The 19,885-nt window shown below is 41.6% G+C and overlaps 1 protein-coding gene across 1 annotated transcript; it reads left to right on the top strand.

The window, feature by feature from the left end:
- The first annotated feature begins 2,346 nt into the window (after window positions 1-2,346).
- Window positions 2,347-10,651, top strand: ZBTB42 (zinc finger and BTB domain containing 42). The gene is made up of 2 exons (XM_063290406.1): window positions 2,347-2,534; window positions 4,189-10,651. Exon 2 carries the CDS (start codon window positions 4,203-4,205, stop codon window positions 5,631-5,633), a length of 1,431 nt encoding a protein of 476 aa, XP_063146476.1. The 5' UTR covers window positions 2,347-2,534; window positions 4,189-4,202; the 3' UTR covers window positions 5,634-10,651.
- Window positions 10,652-19,885: the final 9,234 nt, after the last annotated feature.

Here is a 19,885-nt window from a genome sequence, read left to right as displayed (position 1 = left end):
CCACCCCCCACCAATCATTCTCAAACCCACAACTCACTGGTCAGTTAACCCTACTCGATGACAGTCACATGGCCGAATGCCAACCACGTGGTCCGCCTTGCAAACTCGCGTGTGCGCCTCTTTCCGGCAGAAGCGCCCTTGGTTTCCTCTCCTCTACGGGAGACCAACGAAGACATTTGCAAGCGAGCGTTTTGAAAGGCGCCAATGGTAGCGCTAGTTCGCCAGTGGCTCCACCCTCCCGGGCAAACGGACCAAAATGGGCACGTGTAAAAGTTGTTGCAGGCGGGGAAGTTCAGAATCCTTTCGGTTTATCAGTTGCGCGATTATACACGCAGAGCTTTTGGATTTATATAACCCTGGGTTATAACACACTAAAACATCCTATGTGGTAATGGTGGTGGAAGAAGAAAGCCGTTTAGGACGCAAGTTATCTCAAGCCATTCTGAACCTATTTAGAAGCAGAAGTGCCCACTAAGATTCCTGCGAGGTTCATTGCAAATGGCACATTCGCTGCTAGATTGAAAACATGCTGGTTTAGGGATATGTAAATCTTAATTCAGTGCTTTAAACGCTCTAATAAACGTCCGCAAGCATACAGCCAAGCTCCAGTAAAGGTGCAAGTGAACCTCAGCAATTTTAGGGAAAAACCCCATCAAGTGTTTCGAAATTTGAATTGAGAGGGCTCATTCCTTCCCAAGTAAGTGGACCTAGCCCTTGGCCGTGTAGATAGGATTGGACATTTACGTTCATTTCAGGAGCAATTGTCAAGCTCCTGTAGACAATGGGAAGTAAGGTATACACTAATTTTGTTTAAAATTCCCGTGGAAGTCGCGACTTAAGGTAATTATTAATTTAGAATTTGGAGAAACAAGTTTTGCCATTTTTAAGCAACACTGTTTCATAAACCAGAATAAAAAAATGTAGGGATTATTGAAAGGTTGGTGTTTTGTGTGCTCAATTGTAATCCGTCCATTCTATGCATGTAACTCAAAAGTTACCCAACTATTAAGTGCTCAGGGATTGCGCTCAGAATCGTTCCTTAATTCCAAGCAATTCTTTACCAAGGTAGCATTACTGTTCATTGTAGTTAACACGCGCCATATCGGGTTGCACCATCATGTATGAAATCCCATCCATGCAGCCGAATTGTGTGTGTAAATTACAGCAAATTGGACGGCTTTCTTTTCAGCAATCACACGTTCAACATTGCAGCGCGATGCCTCAGTAAGCGTGCTCGGAACCATCACCCAGTGTTTTCACTGAGGATTCTTCTTAGGATATAGGATTGTAGCCTTCATCTCACTGGTTTCAGTTAGATTTACCCCTGAACAAAACTCTGTCGCGGTGCTGAGCAATACATCTGATTTTTGAAGATCCGTATTAGCGGCCATAGTAACGACGGGCGATAGCTTTACTCCGCGCACTTGCACTTTCACTCTACGCACTCGTCTGGGAAGGCTCAATAAAGATCAGCCCGCGCGACTTTGCACGGGTCTGTCAATGGGCTCTTGCGTAAAAGCGCGGAGAGGACTCCAGTGTTGTCGGGCGGCCCAATAACGAGGCGGGTCTCGAGTTGAGACACCGCACGGATCGCGAGTTTCAACAGCTGCCAAGCGGCAACGGCGAGAAAAGTACACGAAAACCACAAGCCCGAATCCAGCATAGGCTCCTTGGGTTAAGTTTGTTTCTCTGCCTCTCGCGGCGCCTTCCTTGCCTTTCCCCGCGCGGGGGGATGGGGGGGCGAGGAGAGAGAATTCATCTCCACGCCGTCCTACTCTTTCGCGTCTGAAAACAAACGCAGCCCATTTCTTTCCGAAATCTTGAGTGCAGCATTACTGTGTGCAGATGCGTGCAAGATTCTTTTTTTCATAGACAGCCTTTTTTTCCCCCCCGGTTGCTCAGAATTGGTCCTTTTTACAAAACTATAGCGCTTCCTCGAGCGCAAAAAACCCTGGCCACAAACATCTTCCTCCTTGTAGCCCTTTAAGCAGCCAGTTAGGACTGGGACGGAGGGGGGAGTTAAGAGGAAAAAAACGAGGATTTACAAATGCAAAGAAGCAGCTGAGGACCCACAGCAGCAGCTGCCGCTGCCCAGAACAGAAGCCCTGGGTGGCTGGCCGGGGAAGGGGGGGACATTTCTTTTTTTTTTTTTTAAAGGGGGGGTTGCCAGGAGCAGCCTGACGAGTCGCACACACCGGCCGCAGGCGCGTCACGAGCAGCTCCCCACCACCAGCGCCGAGAGCTCGGCTGGGATCGCTATTGTGTGCGGACCGAGAAGCGAAAAGAAAGCGCGCGCACCCCCCCCCCGCCCGGAAAGTATCGCGAGAGCGCCCTGGCTAACAACCTGCTTCGCAACACACACAGGAGCGCTACCGCTGGGTTACCAGCAACAAGGAGCAGCACACGGAGCAGCCGAGGGAGGGGGGAAGCACATCTGGGGAAGGCGTAGAGTTTGAGACAGGGAAGTGGAGGAAAAAAGACTCGAGCACATGCCGTGCTCCAACGGCACCTCTGAGCAGCGCCCGGCCAGGCTGGTGAGTAGCCGAGCGGCGTTTTAGGAGCTGCAGGTTTCCCCATCCCTCGCCGTGGCTTCGCGGGGCTGGGGGAGAGGCCTTTCGGTTCCCCGGCTGAGATCCCGCTCGCTGCCTCCGGAGAGTTCGGCTTCCGCGCTATTTTGGGCCGTTTGCTGGATGCGTTTGGCTCCTCTGAGCACAAAGGGGAGCTGAACGGATTGCCTTACAAAGTTAGAAAGAACTGGTCGTGTGTGTGTTATTGCTGCTTTAGAGCGTATGAGAGTGATCGCGGGGAAGAGCATCCAAAGGCATCTTAGACTTAGGGGCCAATGTGCTTTTTAAAATGGGGGGAGAGAAGAAGAATCCTAAAAAGTTTGCAAACAGCGAATCCTGAACTTTGTTTTTCGCTCTCCCCCTTCTGCTGCTGCTCCGCGCACCTCTCCAAAGGTCAAGCTGTGTCCTCCATTAAGAGTAACTAGTAATAAGGTTATTTAAGCAACTTTCCTGGGGTGGTGTGGGAGGGAGGGAGGGAGGGGGGCCGCGGCGGCAGGATTTAGAATGAGGGAAGGGCTCGGTTTAAGTTTGAGATTTAATAGATGGCTATAAATGGGGGGGTTGTTGCTGGAACTTTAAAAGGCAGCAAGCTGTGGTTGGCTGGTAGCTAGATTTGAAGTAACATATGGCATTAAAAGGGGCACAGCTGGAGGTAGCATTTCCATCGCAGTGAAGTCAGAGCAGCTGACTCTCCAGCTTGCGGTGTAATTAGCAAACGGAGCACTCCTCCCATCTCTCTCCTCCCTCCCAGACGCTCTTTCCTTTCTTTTTTCCCCCTCTCCCCCCTTTTTTTCACACACACACACAAGCATTCTTCCGTTACTGGCTAGGGAAAGCCTCTTCTCTTCCCAAACATTTGGGTGATGGGGGGAGGGGATACCCGAAGCAAAAAGCTTGGGCTGTTCTAGAACTTTGGGGGGGGGGTTAATTTCCTCCCTATGAATCCTTCACTCTGTATTCCTCAACTATTCAAGGTAAGGTCCCTGAAATATTATGCCCTCCTTAGAGGAGCCTCAAATACAGGTAGTGGAGGAGGAAGTGCAAAGTATTGGGGGGTCTGGGTGTTTTTAAAATGTGTTTTTGCTTTTAATAACTTTCAGATTTATCTCTTGTTTTATTTTATTGTTAAGCATGCTTCCTGTTAGTATGATTTCTATTTTGAAGGGCAAGTGATGGTTTAAACAAAGCCAGTGTAATTACGCTCTTTCTTGAGTTAATGACATTTTTTGTGTGTGGGGGGGTGTAAAATGCATTTTTTAAAATCAAGCAGTTATGATGATCCCTTGGAGTTAAGACTTCCAGGAATGCATAAAACTCTGAAGTCAGTCTCCCCCCCCCCCTTTTTTTAAAGCCTTGAGTGGCAGAGGTTGGAGGCGTTACTTCCTTAGAAGCTTTGGTTTACTTAAGAGTCAAGTTTTTCCTGTTTTTGAAGCAGGTGTTCTAGTGTGGGGAGGCATTTTTGAAAAAAATAAATAAAATAAAATTTGCAATCAGTTAACAGGTGAACTGTTATCCCCAAGGTTCCAGTTAGCCCCTCCCCAGCCAGTCTGTTTGTTTATTAATAGCTGGTTTGAAGCCCTGTGGTTTAGAGTAGCATTCAAGTTTTTCCTGTTTTGAACAGGTTATGAAGGAAGAATGGAGTTCCCAGACCATAGCCGGCAGTTGCTGCAGTGTCTGAGTCAGCAGCGTCACCAGGGCTTCCTGTGTGACTGTACTGTTTTAGTTGGAGACGCTCAGTTCCGAGCCCACAGAGCTGTTCTCGCTTCTTGCAGCATGTACTTCCATCTTTTCTACAGGGACCAGCTAGACAAAAGGGACATTGTGCATCTGAACAGTGACATTGTGACAGCCCCAGCCTTTGGCTTGCTGCTTGAATTCATGTACGAAGGCAAGCTGGAGTTCAACAGCCTCCCGGTTGAAGATGTGCTGGCTGCAGCCAGCTACCTTCACATGTACGACATTGTGAAAGTCTGCAAGGGCAAGCTGAAAGATAAGGAGTTGTGCGGGGATGAAAAGATGAATGGCAGTGGGATCCCTCTGGAAAAAGACACGCTGGTCCTCAGTGAAGGAGTGCCCTTGGGGCGGGAGCTCAGCCCGGGGAATAAACAAAAATTAATTGCTACAGAATATGAAAGATCAGCTGGAAAAGAAAAGGACAGCGGTTATCTGGGCTGGTCCTCTGATCTTGTAAGTATCAACTCTGCATTAGCAGAAGCAGGATTGGACGCTGCGGCAGCTGAGAAAACAAGAGCCAATGTCTGTAGTTCAGCGGGACCTTTGTCCCAAAGATCTCTTAACCACTCCTTGGCTTCATCTGGCGTAGAATGTGCTTTAGACCTGTCTTTCAAATCTGTGGCTGGGAAGGATTCTTTCCACCCTTCCTATGTTTTTGGACAGCTGGCTTCCAATGGCCAGCAGCAGAGTAGCAAGCCCCTGATTAAGGATGAGCCAGAGTCTTTGTCAAACGGAGAAGATGGTGAGGCAAGGTGCCTAGAAAGTCAGCATTTGGGGAATTCTGCCAAGAGCCTGATGACGGGATTGGGAAGCATGTTTGCAGGGAATGGCAATTCCCAAGGGCCAGAGGAAGACTTAGATCATGAGCGGGAGGTGAGTGAAGATGACATGGATTCCTCTGACATTCCATCCTTGGGGGTCTTGATGCCTCCTGGTCACATCTGTATTTGCCCGCTCTGCAGCAAAGTCTTTCCTAGCCCACATGTCCTCCAGCTGCATCTCAGCTCTCATTTCCGCGATAAAGATGTTTCAAGAACCAGGCTTTCCCCCGATGGTTCAGTGCCTACTTGTACGCTTTGTGGCAAGACTTTCTCCTGTATGTACACCTTGAAAAGGCACGAGAGGACTCACTCGGGTGAGAAACCATACACCTGCGGTCAGTGTGGGAAGAGCTTCCAGTATTCTCACAACCTGAGCCGCCACGCAGTGGTGCACACGAGGGAGAAGCCCCATGGCTGCAAGTGGTGTGAGAGACGATTCACTCAGTCAGGCGATTTGTACAGACACATCCGTAAATTTCACTGCGGCCTTGTAAAGTCACTGGTGGTTTGAGAGAAGTTGTCCTACGAAAATGCACCATTTACTGGACTTTTTTACTCTGTTGATTCACTTTGGGCAAATTAATATTGTGAGGGGGTGGGAGAATGTAATTCTACATTTCATAGAGGGAAGGCTTCAGTGGCTTCATTCTCTTCACGTCCCTTGGCCTACTGTAGGCCTGCAATTACCCTTAATGTTCTGTTCGTTTTGGAGTAACAGGTAAGGTGAATCTTGATCTGAATCCTTGGAGAGAAGCTGATTTAATCTCTTTGATTTAATTGGGGTGCTTCTGACTTGGTGGATGTGCTCTTGCCGAGTTGGAAATGTGAGGAAAATAGAAACCTTGATCAAAACTGTTCCTTGGGTGAGATGGACTAGAGTGCCTGCATAACAGCTCCTCCCTTCCCTCCAGTTTAGCACTCATATCTGCAGTGCAGATGCCTCAAGTAGGCAATTTCAGAGTTCTAATGGCCCCAGTTCCTTTCCTGTTTTGGATGTAGCTTTTTTTTTTGTCAGTGTTTTTAATCTGTTCCAGACAAGAAAAAATTCAGAGGGGGTGGGGCGGGGATGGACTTTTTATTTATGAAGTGTGTCTGAGAAATCTGATTTCATGTGGCTTATGGGGACCGTCTAGAATTCTTACTATAATTTGAAGAGGCCTTGAAATCAATGTAGGGTGGGGCTGAAAATTCCCCTTACTTTTATCAGCAGGTGATAGTTTTGTTCTTTTGAAACTCTTCCTGCAAATCATCAGCCTCACCAGTGCTGCTATTCATTTGCCTTTGCCAGTACTTTGGAATTGGTCTCTGAACTTGTACTTCTTGTGAATTGCAGAGAAATACTTGTTCTCCACCTTTGTGTTCTTTCAGATCTGATTCACTGGTGGCCCTGGTTGTGTGTAATTTTCTTCCATCTTGGCTGTCATGTGTAGAACTTTGGATGTGAACTTTGGCTTTTGTATACTGAGGCTAAAGCGCTCCCCCAACCCCCTGATGTGAATTATTTGCTGTGAAATGGATCACAGGGATGAAGTGAAAGGAGCTTACCTGTGCATACTTGGATTCATGTTGAAGGAAGCATAGGAAAGAATGCTTAGCAACATGCAAGCATTATAACTCAGCACCACATGTTCGTACCTATTAGTGTAGTCCTCTAGTTTTGCTTCTAACAAAAGCACTTTTTTTTCTAAAGATTGGACCTTGAGAAATGAATTTTTCTTTGCCCGTTGAGACTGTTCAAAGTCACTAATTCCAAAAAGATCCCTTCCTCCTCCAACTTACTTGACAGGCATGGTGTTTAGGATGGGAGGCAGATTTCACAGTCAACATGGTACTGCAGACCCTTCATTCAGTGGTGGAAACATATTGTAATAGCTTTGTCAATGGAAACAGGTAGTATTTGAAGCCCTGCTGCTTTTCTAGTCCTTACTTTGTTTCATGTGAGAGCCCTCACTTGTGTTCACTTACCGTCAACAGTACAGTTATGTGGAAAAATTATTTACTTTGGTCTTAGATTGGCAGCTCTGATTAATCCTCCCCTTACTGCTGTAGTTTGACTTGCAGTCATTAGGATGTGGTGATGCCTAGGCTGACTTCCCTATGTGAGAGTTCTGCTAAAAGTGCAGGATCAGACTAGACTCTTCCCCCACCCCCAGTGGCCAGCAAAATAATTCAGGTTGAGCCTCACAGGCCTGGTTATATTTGAGCCAGGCCAGTGAACACATATTTCTCAATGTACTGAAGTACGCATAGTTGCTGGTGTGCCCTTCCTTCTATTCGTACATAACACATAATTTGTGTGTTAAGGGTGAATATTCTTCCTTATACATTCACACACTTTATTCCCATTGACACCAATCACAGGTATCTCTAAAAGCATCTGCAAGCCGGTGGCTGCTGCAGGAAGTCAATTGATGGGGGGAGGGGTGCTGTGTCTTGGAAACTCTGAGGAGTTGGGCTTTGCCCACCCCATAAAGAGAGCACATCTGGCTGGAACAGCTGATGGAGGCAGGCTAGGGTTTGAAGAAGAAAAGTGGGTTCAGATGAATGGGGCCTCAAGAAAGTTACGAGAGGATCAGATGAGCAAGTGTAGGTGCCAGATGGCAGTCTTATTACTGCATAATTTCAGAGGGAAAAAAATACTTTGTTATAATATACACACAGCTTTTTTTTTTACTGCTTCAAAAACCATCTCTTCTGCATTTCAAATTATTGGGAAGTCTGTTGTGCTTCAGAAAGTGTAGCTGTTCCCTGGCACTGAACATTATTTAGGCTAAATTAAGAATTTTTGCTGTACTAAGCATGAAATCGAAAATCATACAAGTGCTTTGCTCTATCCCAGCCACATATAATGCAAAACCTATTCCCTAGGGTTTGTGGATTTTTGGAATAACTCTGGAGTTATTCCATAGGACTGCAAGGGGAGCAGGAACTGTTCTCTTGGAAGCAGATCTGCCAGCAGGGAAACTCACAATTTCACTCTGAAGTCCGCCCAATGGCTTCCTCTGCTCTAGAACACTTTCTGTTCTTACTGATAATATCAGTTCATTTTCATAGATCAAATCTTGTAAAATGCTACTGATTTATAAATGGCAAATACTTGATACTGGTTTGCATGATTAACTCCTACAAGCAAAGCATTACCACATGCTTTGGGCTGTGTGATGTTTTGGAGAGATTAAAACAGGTTGAAATGCTGTACCATTGGAACAAATTTGGGATGTTCACTTATTTCTGCCTAATTCCGGCATTCCGTTGCGTGTCATGTTATTAAACACGCCTTCTGATATCCACAAAGTATATTTTTACATAAGTGAAATCTTACAAAAAATTAGTGTATCTGATTAGATTTCTGAGAAGTTGGTGTTCAGTGAATGGGACTAGAGAAGGATTGCCAAAACAAATTTATGGTAATTCTGGATGCTGCTTAAAGTGAAAACCTTTCTTGAATTTTTAAACAAATATGGATGCACTGAAATGGTTTTTCTGGAAAGGCAGGTGATATTAATACTGCAGAAGAAAATATTGTCCAGCACTTCCCTTTGATTATTAGAATTCCCAGAAAGGGAGGTTGGATATGTTGCCACAGGGGATTTTTATGTGCTCAGCCAAAATTGTGATTGTGGATTGTTAGGTTTTGTTTTGTTTTTTGCAATAATACATCCCACTGCTGAAAAGGCATGTAAACAGTAACTTACCTCTTCATCTCTAGGGTTAATGCAAAGTTGTGTCTGTTTTAATTTTTTTTCCTTCCTGATTTTATGCATTTCCCCTTTGAGTCATAGCCAAAATATTTAGGAAATAGTGCTATGAAAAAGCATAACTGCTACGTCAACTGCAATATAGCAGTGCTGTTTTGGAGAGGGAGATGTTCTAAGTGACTCCTTTTTATTCAGATAAAAACTTACGTTGCAAGCTTCTTTTTTTATTCCTCTTTTAATTGATGGTGGCTGTGGTGTGTGAAATTTGATGTTTATGGAATGTTTGATTCTAAATAATTGGTGACTGTATAAGCATTCTTACTAACAAGGCATGGTAAAGTACCATATTCCTAAGACACGTGACAACTGTACTATGTCCTTTCTTCATATCCTTACCCCACCCCTTGGCCCAGATTGGAAATAGCACTGAACAAAACCTTCAAGTTAAGTTATTTCTTTTTTTAAATTTTAAGTTATATATCTATATATATATATATATTTTCCTCCTGATGATACTTGATATAGTATTTATTAGATTTTTTTTTAAATTAAGGAATGCTTGCTGTGGAGCTTTTTTCAGAATAACAAGTGTGAAATCTGTGACTTTAATTTTATTTCTGTATATGTTTTACAAAGTGAATGTGTGAACACGTGAACCAGTGCACAGAATGTAGTGCTCTTTTTAGGCTGATCCCACGCTGGGTGGAGTGGCGGAAGAATTCCCATCCCAACATGGAGTTTTGATTGCTTCCGAGAGCTCCCCTCTCTTGATTGCAGGGGAGGGCGGTGGTGCTGCAAGCCATGCTTTGGGGGGGCAGTGAAAGGGGCAGTACAAGGAAGGACTTACGTACCTAGGTCTCTGAATTGGGACCCTTATTTGCCTCTTCTCTTGGTACTTGTTGAAGGATTTAAAAATTAAGTGCCATAGGACACCAGTGGGTTGGATTTGAGGGGGTTTTTTTTAGATAAGTTTAATTTTTTGAAAGAGGCATGTTCTCTGCTGCAGTTAAAAATGAACAGGTAGCAGATGCATCCAGCTAAGGGATTTGTTGAAGTGTTGTCCTTTTATTCCTCTTTCCCAAAATTTCTGGGTTGATCACTTCTTTTGTTTTTTGAAAGATTGCACTTTTATTTAAAGATCTTTTTCATTTTTTGGATTTTTTTTAAATCGTTGCAATAGTTCTGAGCATGTTTTCTTTGTTTTTTACAGTTCTTTACTCCACAGAAAATTACCAAGCACTGTACACTTAGGTTTGTTCCTTAATATGCAGCTGCTGCTGCTCTGGTTTGCAGAGAGCATAACTGGAAACTTTGGGGCTCCATTTTGATTTTATTCATTGGAGTCAGGATTTTACCTTAATACGGCTTTACTTAAAACACTGAATTTGTCTTCTACTTCAAACCAATACTGTGAAGTTAATGTTTGAAAGAAAAAAAATCTGTTATTTTAAATTGCTTTTAATCTTGGTGCAGTTCAGATTCAAATATGTATATTTAAAGACACTAATTTTTGTGGGAGAGTTTTTATAGTGTATAGTATGTAGAAAAGCTATTGGATTGAACTATATTTTATTAAAAAAAGTTCTTTCACTGTTTTATAGTGAATTATTACCCTTACCCTCTCATTGTTGGTTCTATGCTGTATTTTAGGCTAGGTTTGACAATCGCATAAAAAGAATGACTTTGACAAACTTTCTTTAATGTCTAGTTTCTGTGTGGTTTTGTTCCTTTTTTTTTAAATTGTGTGTTATGTGCTTTTTTAAAAAAGGAAAAAATGTGACAATCGTGATTAGAACTGTCTTTACTGAATAAAACACACTAGAGTTATAAATGAAGTCCTTTTATTTATTTCAAAATATTTATATTCAGAATGAAGCCTTCAAAAATGATGTTTACAGAGAAATGATATAGAAGATTCAGTACAAGAGGCAAGCAGAAGAAAACAGTTTTGAGTTGCCCAAACTAAGGAAAATGTTGCAAGTAAAGAGATCAGTTTTCAAGGTTGTTTGGAAAGGCTAAATGTAAGTCAAGCTTACAAAAAAAAACCAGTTCCAGAATTGTGGGGTCATCACTAAGAAATTTCTGCATCTCATGCTCCTGAAGTAATCAGTTTTATCTGTGGATACATCAGCTAGAGCTGAGGAGGACATGGAGACTGAAGCTGCTTCCTAAATTGGACTGATTTCAAACCTCTTAGGACTTCAAAGGTTAACATCAACAAACTCTTAGCTTCAGGTAGATAGGAAAGGTAAGCCTTTCACACATTATACAGAAGCAAGTATGAATTTGTCCTGCATACAGTACACATGCTTCAGAAATCTGCAGCCAGTCACAGATGCCTGCTCGGTTACCTATGTGTTGTACATGGTTACAGATGGTCACTTGAAACATGCTAAGAATGTATGAAGTGGCCTTTATTCAGTGTGCAGACATCAACAATTTTGAACATTGCTAGGGCTTGTTACATGAGCAAAACTACTCTAATGCTCTGCTTCATGAGCATTCTGTGAATGCTTATGAGAAAATTCTCTGCACATGTATATGGAAACTTACACTTGGATGCTGTTCAATCAGTAATGGGGTTTAGCCACAATTGCCAGAGTTGATGCAATACTTTTGAGCCATGAACCATGCTTTACAAGTCACACAGCTGAGTCACACACAGAGCTAAGTCAGTCAAGCTGTGTTATGATTTAATGTGTGAAAGTGGTCCCCATGTGATAGGAGTTTGGATCACATCCATCACAGTCACTTGGCTCCTGGCTAATCATCTGTGTGGTAAAAAGTCTAAGGAATATGCCCCAGAAAATGACTAAAACTGGTTTGCAGGAGAACAGCAGAATGGATATACATGAGGGCAGGAGGGTTAAACTTCATCCGCTGCTAATTGTCCTCTGTACTACAGGATTTGCCTTAGGGAAAAAAAAACTGTTCTGTTTTCCTTGTGACTTGTATAATCCAGTCCTCCAAGCCTTCCTGAGTTAAGGCTGGGTAGCTCTCCATAGAAGCTACAAGAGAGCTAAGTAAAACTAGCATCCTTATGGGCCACAGAATTGATAAAGCTGTCCACCACCACCACCACCGCTTCTGGTTTGCTTGTTCAAGAAACATTACTGAAATAATGGGCAAGGCAGATGAATGGGATCAAGGAAATCATCAGAAAGCGCCTGGAAAAGTCACAATTCACTGGTTGAAATGGTGAGCATTTGCCCACACAGTCACCAGGTGCTGGGCACAAGGTGATGATATCTCGTGGAACCATAAGATAGAACTCCTTGTAATAGTTCAGTGCTGAGGAAAGAAGCACTCTACACATTCAATGTAGCTGCTATTTTATTGCAATGTCATTTCATCCAAAAGTGATCTGTGCCGAAGTAAGGTCTAGAGCTAAGTGCTGCCTGCTTCGCTTTAGGCTCAGGAAGCATAAAAATGGTTTTTTACAAGCTCAGAATAGCAGGACAGGCAGGCACTGCCCCCAAATCCTGAGAACTTGGCCATTCTCAGCATTACAGCCAGGCAAAGGTGTCCTCAAGCTACTAACAAGCTCCTTTCATCCCACATTCAAAATATTTGTTAGCCCTGTTTTAAGCCAGACAATTTGTTTATTGTAATTCTCCCCCACCATGCCCAAAATCTTTGCTTTTATACCACTTCTTTAGCACAGCTGCACACTTCTGTACACACATCTGGCACTTGTGTCCTTTCAGAGTGATTTGCCCTAGAAAATTAAGACTTGCCAACCTGGTTTGAACAAAATAACAAAGAAGGCCATTAACATTCTTGGCCATTTATGTGCTTCAAAGTGACAGCTTCTGCTGTATCTCTGTAAGAAAAGGCTGGCACTAGTAATAGGAGGAAAATCTGATGTAGCAGCAGATTCCTAGCCAAAAACAATTTATGCTGGCCAGGACTGACAGCACTTCCAAAGGCTAAAGGGTCATTGGTGGAAAACTAGCATTTAAGCCACCTGCTTGCATTCACGCTAAGCCTCCTGCTGTTGCCCTCTGCTGGGTGCCTCCTCCAGTAGCTTCCTCTGGTTCATCAAGCAACTTCAATTTGTGACTCAAACTAAAGAGTGAGTTCCTTTCCTTTCCTCCAAGTCTGTCTTCTATTGATGATCTGTTCTTTGCAAACAGTTGTTAGGCTGCCATATGATAATTCAGTTTAGTCTCACTGCACTGCCAAAATGCAGCAGCGTCACAGGGAGCTTGTTTGCATTATGGTTGGATTCCTTTACATTATTTCAAGTTCTCTACCTCTCTTGCAGGTTTCCTAACATGACAGGTTTCGCATGTTGCATCAAACCATAGTGTGGTATATTTGATTTAGACTTTGATGGATGTGTGAATCCACAGTGCCATGGTTTTTTTTATTTTTGTTTTAGGATTTAGCATGATAAATAAGCTCAGCCACTGATTCGCTTCCTGTGTTATGCTAAGCCTTGTTTTGGTTTGTTTTAGCATGTTCTCTGCACTCGGATAAAAGCCCAGATTATAAGAAAGGTATTTTGCCTTGGCTGTAATCTGTATAATCTGTATAATATAGTCTGCCAAGAAAACGTGAAAGCGGTGTCCCCCCATCAAAGTGTCAGACATGACTTGGTGCTTGCACAGGGGACCTTTCATCTTTCACCACATAATCTGTAACTGTGGGTTGCTTAGTTCAATTTAACTCTGCTTTTGCATATCAAGTGAACTCAGACTTAGAGCTCCCTATGGTTAGGGAGACATAAATCCTTCCTCAAAATACACAGAGTGCACATGTGGCCGCAAAACTTACCTGCCCCTGCAGCAATATCTCTACTTCTCCCAGTCCTCTCATCCCAGTGAAGATGCTGAAACACGAACATGGTGAGAGTGGGAGAAGATAGCCTACCCTCTTCCCACGCAGATCCTCTGACTCAATTGGAAATGTGAGCTTTTCTGTGGTCTACAAGGTGTCCCCTCTTGCACCAACTGATGGCCAGTCTACTTCCCATCAAAATTCCTGAGATACCAAGGAAGGAGAAGTGGGGCTGGGCAACCCACAGTCTGACACATGTTTGCTGGGTATGTAGTTGGATGATGGTTAATGCCAATTGAATGGCCAAGGTCATACAATATTTTGAGCCAAAATGTGGTTCATTTGGATGTGGCAACCCAGTCACTATAGACTATTACCTGTGGCTTATACATACACATGTTCGCATTTCACTCCTGCCATTTTAGAGTAAGCAGCATTGCAAATACAGGAAAGGAATAAGACATGGTAACCAAAGCATGTAAAAGGGGAAAAAGAGAGCTACTGTACATCTAGTTGACACTAACATCATTCAATATCTCTCCTACCTTCCTGTCTTTGAAACCACTCTTAGCTATGTTTGTAATTGCTTCCCACATTGCCTTTTGTTCTTTAAACTCTTTTTCAGGATTTCATTGATTCCATCCACGACTTTCTTAGTCTTATTCTTTCAACCCACCTCCTCTTCCTTCTTATATTAGTTTTCCAATTTGATATTCATTCGTTCTCTCTTTCTGACCAAAGCAGCTCCATACATTTCTCTTCTGCGGGTCGCATTCTTTTGTATTAGGTCCACAACCATTCATTCATGCCCCTGTCTTACCACATGCACTTCTCAAGCAATCCATTCCCACAGAAACACAACTTTTATGTTTTTCCTGATATCTCATTTCCATATGACAGGGCAGAAGTGCCATTTTTAAAAATTTTAATTTTTTTAAAAAAAAATTATCCTGCCTTTATTAATTTTACAAATAACTCAAGGTGGGGAACATACCTAATACTCCTTCCTCCTCCTATTTTCCCCACAACAGCAACCCTGTGAGGTGAGTTGGGCTGAGAGAGAGTGACTGGCCCAAGGTCCTCCAGCCGGCTTTCATGCCTAAGGCAGGACTAGAACTCACCCTCTCCTGGTTTCTAGCCTGGAACCTTAACCACTAGACCAAACTTATTTTGACAAACCTTCCTTCCAATAGACCACGTGCTTCCCATTTTCTACCAGAATGTGCATGTCATAACATTTCTGCATCTATTATCTTCAGGCAACATTTTACCAATATTCACACATTCATCTACTTTCTCTAGTTTTCTGCCTTCTACATATAACTTGCAATAATGTTACTCAATTTTTCTTCTCAAACACAATTATCTTGGGTTTAGATGCATTAATTTTCATCTTCATGCACTTTATTGCATCATATAATGTTTCTAAAATTTGCTGCAAATAATTCAAATACTTAGCCGACAAGACATTATCTGCATATAGAAGTACACCCACATTTACATTGTCAACCATACATTTCTAGCAGTTCTTTTATGTATATCCAAAATACAGCCAAAGGAATGTCACATATCCTTGCCTTACTTCCTACTCAGTGTTGATTGCTAAGCATTCTATTTATTCCTTGACTTGCTTTACTTCCATCATATACCTCTTATCAAATTCAATAGCCAATTTCTGTGTTTAATTCAATAATTCAAGGCTGTTCATTTTGTCATACAAGTTCTGGAAACCAGCAAAGTGCAATGAACTTTATTTCCCAATTTATACATTTCTCAGTCACCTGCTAAAGAGAAAAAAATCTGGTCTTTACACTCCTTATCTAGCATAAAGGTACAGTGCAGTTTCCAAAAGTTGTCCATTGTCCCCCTCATATCTTTCCTATCAAAATTATACTAAATAGCCATCCAGGCACACTTACAAATTTAATCCCCCTTTGTTTTTGCATTCAATCCTTTGCTTAGGAGAACGAGAAAAGGGAGCCCTTGCAAGCAAATCACATCTATATTTTAACATTCCTTCAGTCAACATCATCTACCTGCAGCCTTACCCTTTTTCATGATTCTCACAGCATTTATGTTATCCCTTTCATCATTTTTGTTTGGGTAGTTACAGCATTCATTTCATTACATTAATATAACAGTAACATTTTATATACATCTCTAAAATCCCAAATCATTTACCATTTTTGTTTTTAATTAAGTTCACTTTGCTGAAGGGACCTTGTTTAGCCTTCTTCATCCAGTTCCAAAACAATGTTTCCTTCAAAATCACTCTGCATTTTTTTTCTGCCTCTGTTAATCTCTACCATTCTTGACACTACCAAAAAATGATCTATCCCATATTCAGAACCTCTCATCATCTTTATATATTTCACTAATTCTATCATTTTTTCATCATAAACAAATCAATCATTTTTTTCCAGATTTATATTCATTCTTTTGTCATGGGTACATATGAATAGATTTATGCATCAAGCACTGTAATTTAAAAAAAAAAACACATTTTCTAAGCAGATGTTCACCAAATAGTCACCATTCTCATTCATTCTTGGATCACCAAATAGCTTAAACATGCTTTCTGTACCTTCTCTTCTGTTTTCCTCCCCCAGCATTCACAATTTTCTCAAAACTCATTTCTCGTCCTTCTCTAACCATCATTCACTGGAGGGTAACATGCAACTATCACCAAACTATAGATTTCTGCTTTCATTCACACCCACAACAACTTACATAACACTGATTCATACTTTCTGACATACATTTAGCCCTTTTATTGATAATTAAACATACACTTTCATTTATGGCTTAGTATATTGTGAGACTAGTTACTGTAGTCTGTTAACTATGATGTATAGCTTAGCACAACGTATGAATCCACAATTACTTCTCTACTTAAATCCTCTTTTTCAGTGACCTCTGTCTCTTTCAAGTCCAACCTATTTTTCTTTGCCTTAATGCCGATAATTTCTCTACTGTACTTATTTTCCTATCACAATTGTCATATTGCCTTTTTAATCATTGTTTTACCTTTGCGTCCATACATTTTGATCAAGTTATAGAAAATTACAAAAGGGAACTGAAGTGCTTGAAAGAACAATGGGACTTAGATCAACAGGTCCCCTGCCAAAAAATAAAGTTCACTGTGTGATTTTGGATCACTTGTTCTTTCTTTTCTACCTATCTTGCAAGATTGTTTTGAGGATAAAGTGGTGGGAGGGGAGTAATCAACATGGTTCTGAGCTGCTTTACAGAAAAGTGTTTTTCAAAATATTCTATTACGTTCCTTATTTAATACTGCTCTACAGCAATGTACTCACCTAGGATAAATTTCTGGTCGGGTACTTAGCTCAATGCCAAGATGTTTCAGGAGTTTAATAATTATATAGCTAGGGCATCTTTTAAAAGGGAAGGATGAAAACGCTGAACACTTCTGACCTATTTGGAAAATGCTCTGTAAGCTAAATTGATATAAATTCAACTGCTTTTGTGGGAATGCTGAGCAACAATTCAAAAGCTTTAACATCTGGAAGGAGACTTTAGATTAAACAGAGTACGGAATTCTTCCACTGGGGCAGAGGAGAGAGGGAAAAGGTCTAGATGAAATCAGTGAAGGAGCTTTCTTTTTTAATAGAAGTGAAATTTCTGAAATGTACTTCAACATTTAAATTGAGTTTTTAGTGAGCTTTTTTTCAGATGAGCTTTCTTAGGGGTGGTAACTTTAACCTTGTTATGAGACTATATTGTTTTGCACACATCTCTTGCTCAGATTCAAGCTACTGTCCTAAACCCTTAATTTAATGGGTCATACACATCCACAAGATTGTATTACCTATTGAATTTTGGTCTAGTTCATATATTAAAGCAGAGTACTTGCCATACTTACCAAGGTAATATATGTCTGGAAGTAGGAGGGGAAAAGTAGATGATATGAGTTCAGCCCTCTTACATTGGGGCCATTAGAATTGGTGCAAGTCTTTTTCCTCAACCTGACACCCTCCAGATGTGTTAAGACAGCAACTCCTAAAATTCCCAGCCAGCACTGCAGTCGTAACTCATCTGGAGGGTACCAGGTTGCAGAAGAATAGAATATACAGTAAAGGGAAGGGGAGTAACTCAGTTGCAGGCATAATCTGTGTCACAGATTGACATATCCTGCCTTTTGTTCATTTTTTGCACGTGAAACATCCAGGTTCTTTTCTCAACATTTTCAATTAAAATGGACTAGAGTTCTTGTGATAGGAACAATCTCTCCTGAAGATCTGAAGATCCATTGCTAATCAGAGAAGCCAACGGTATCTTTGATAGACAAATAGTCTGGCCTTGTATAAGGTAGTTTTCTATTTTCACTACCCATGTGATCCTACCAAGCCAGCCTTAAGGATCCCCTCTGTTTTCCTACTTCTTCCTAGCTCTCTCTTTAATGAATAAGCTCTTTAAGCTGCCCTATTCCTGTTTCCAAGAAGTGCTGGCATCTGGACAGATTGCATTCCTTTGGACCCTGTGATGGAAAGAATGAGCTCAAAAACAAAGAGTCAAATGCTTAGATCTGTACCCAGAAATCTGATATTCCAAAAAGAGTTATATGGGTTAGGTGGGTGCTTGGTATTAAATAGGGTAGAAGCTAAATATGAACATAATACCAACTTATTTGTTCAAGCATCTGTAGGATGCCCAAAGGTTTTGGCCACATTCCTGTGTTATTTTGATTAATTTAGTTAAAATTAGAAATCTGCTGGACATTTTCCAGTTTGGTTGTTTATGCAAAAAGTTGACAATTTTGGCCAGGTTTCTAAATTATCCATATGGGTGATCCTATTTAATTAGGGGTCAGGTAGTAAATACGATGACGTCAGGACACTACCTGGCCAATCAACTTTTAACTGAACTGTGATGTACAGAAGAACAGGACTAGTCTAAACCAGGGCCATATAGCAAATCAACAGACAAGTTTTTCTTTTATAACATCCGTTGGAAAATCTTTGAAAAACACAATTTTCAACAATACTGGAAACTTTCTGAGAGCACCATGGCTTTGCAGTACTTTAAATGCATAGCTCCACTTCTTATCATGAAAATCTGTTAATAACAAAAAACTGTTTAAAGGTATGAACAATAGTGAAGAAGAAATTATGCAATATTAGTGGGAGATTCCATGAGTAATCTTAATATTGCATTAAGCAATTAATATTGCATTAAGCCTGGCTTAAGGATGCAGTAAAAAAAGGTTACAACTAGATGCTGTGAGGACTGCTTTATTTCTTGGGCAGAGAATTCTACAGGCAGGAGGCATCCACTAAGATCATCTTTCTAGGTGCAAACTTTCTACGCAAGATATGAGTCCACATACTACATTAAGCTACAGCATGTCTTGTTCAGCTTTATTATGTATTTGCTACATTTACATTCCACTTCATAAGGTGAAATAATCTGTGAACTCAGCTTTCTACTGTGTTTACTTGACACCTTGAACTGCAAACTAGACATATTTAGCCTCAAGTGTTGTGTGAACACAGCACATACAGTTACCATGACTTAGTGCCATACAGACCCAGAAACCTGGACTGAATTAATGGATCATAGTCTGATTAATTATGGGTAAGCATATCATATGATCACAGCCATTGTAGCTTACTCAAAAAACCATATCTAAAACAAACAATGGCTTAGCGTGATCCGTGAACCCAGCTTTTATTGACTCTCTTAATTATATAAGGGATAGACAGGAACATACATGTTTACCCTACCCAGATATATCCACTTACTTTTATTCAGCACTAATATGAAACATCTATGTACAATTGTTGCATTGTGAGTTGGGGCAGTGAAATTGCATTTCTCTTCGTTCTGCATGAAGCAAGAGACAGAAGTAGCTTTCAAGCAATGCAAGAATAATAGTCATCTCCTGTTTGGCTTGTCCTGCTTTTGTATTTCTGGTCATCAAGTCTTGCAGTTGCAGATTTGCACTTCAAAAGATTAGCAAACTTGTTCTGTCAGAACTACGGTGGCAAAATCATGTGCTATGCACCAAGGTAGCTCTACCCTGTTAGGCCCCTTCCATAAGCTGTGCAGATCTCAGATTGGCACTGCCTCAACCATCCCCCTTGTCCCCACAATGGGCACGATAGGAAACTCAGGAGCTAATTAATTGTCAGTTCAGCTCCTTCCCAGAGGAAAAGCTGTTGAAGAGAGTTTCCTCCAGAACTGCAGGGCAAGTGGTTTTCTATTACCGGGAATTCCAGCCATTATTTCCCAGGTGCTTTAAAGGATGCGTTTGCCACTCTCC

Source organism: Candoia aspera, chromosome 1, assembly GCF_035149785.1.
Source record: "Candoia aspera isolate rCanAsp1 chromosome 1, rCanAsp1.hap2, whole genome shotgun sequence".
Lineage (NCBI taxonomy): Eukaryota > Metazoa > Chordata > Lepidosauria > Squamata > Boidae > Candoia > Candoia aspera.
This window is presented reverse-complemented; position numbering and strand designations above follow the sequence as displayed.

Coding starts and splice junctions, on each gene's coding strand:
- ZBTB42 (XM_063290406.1), top strand. CDS start 4,203: ATGGAGTTCCCAGACCATAGCCGGCAGTTGCTGCAGTGTCTGAGTCAG.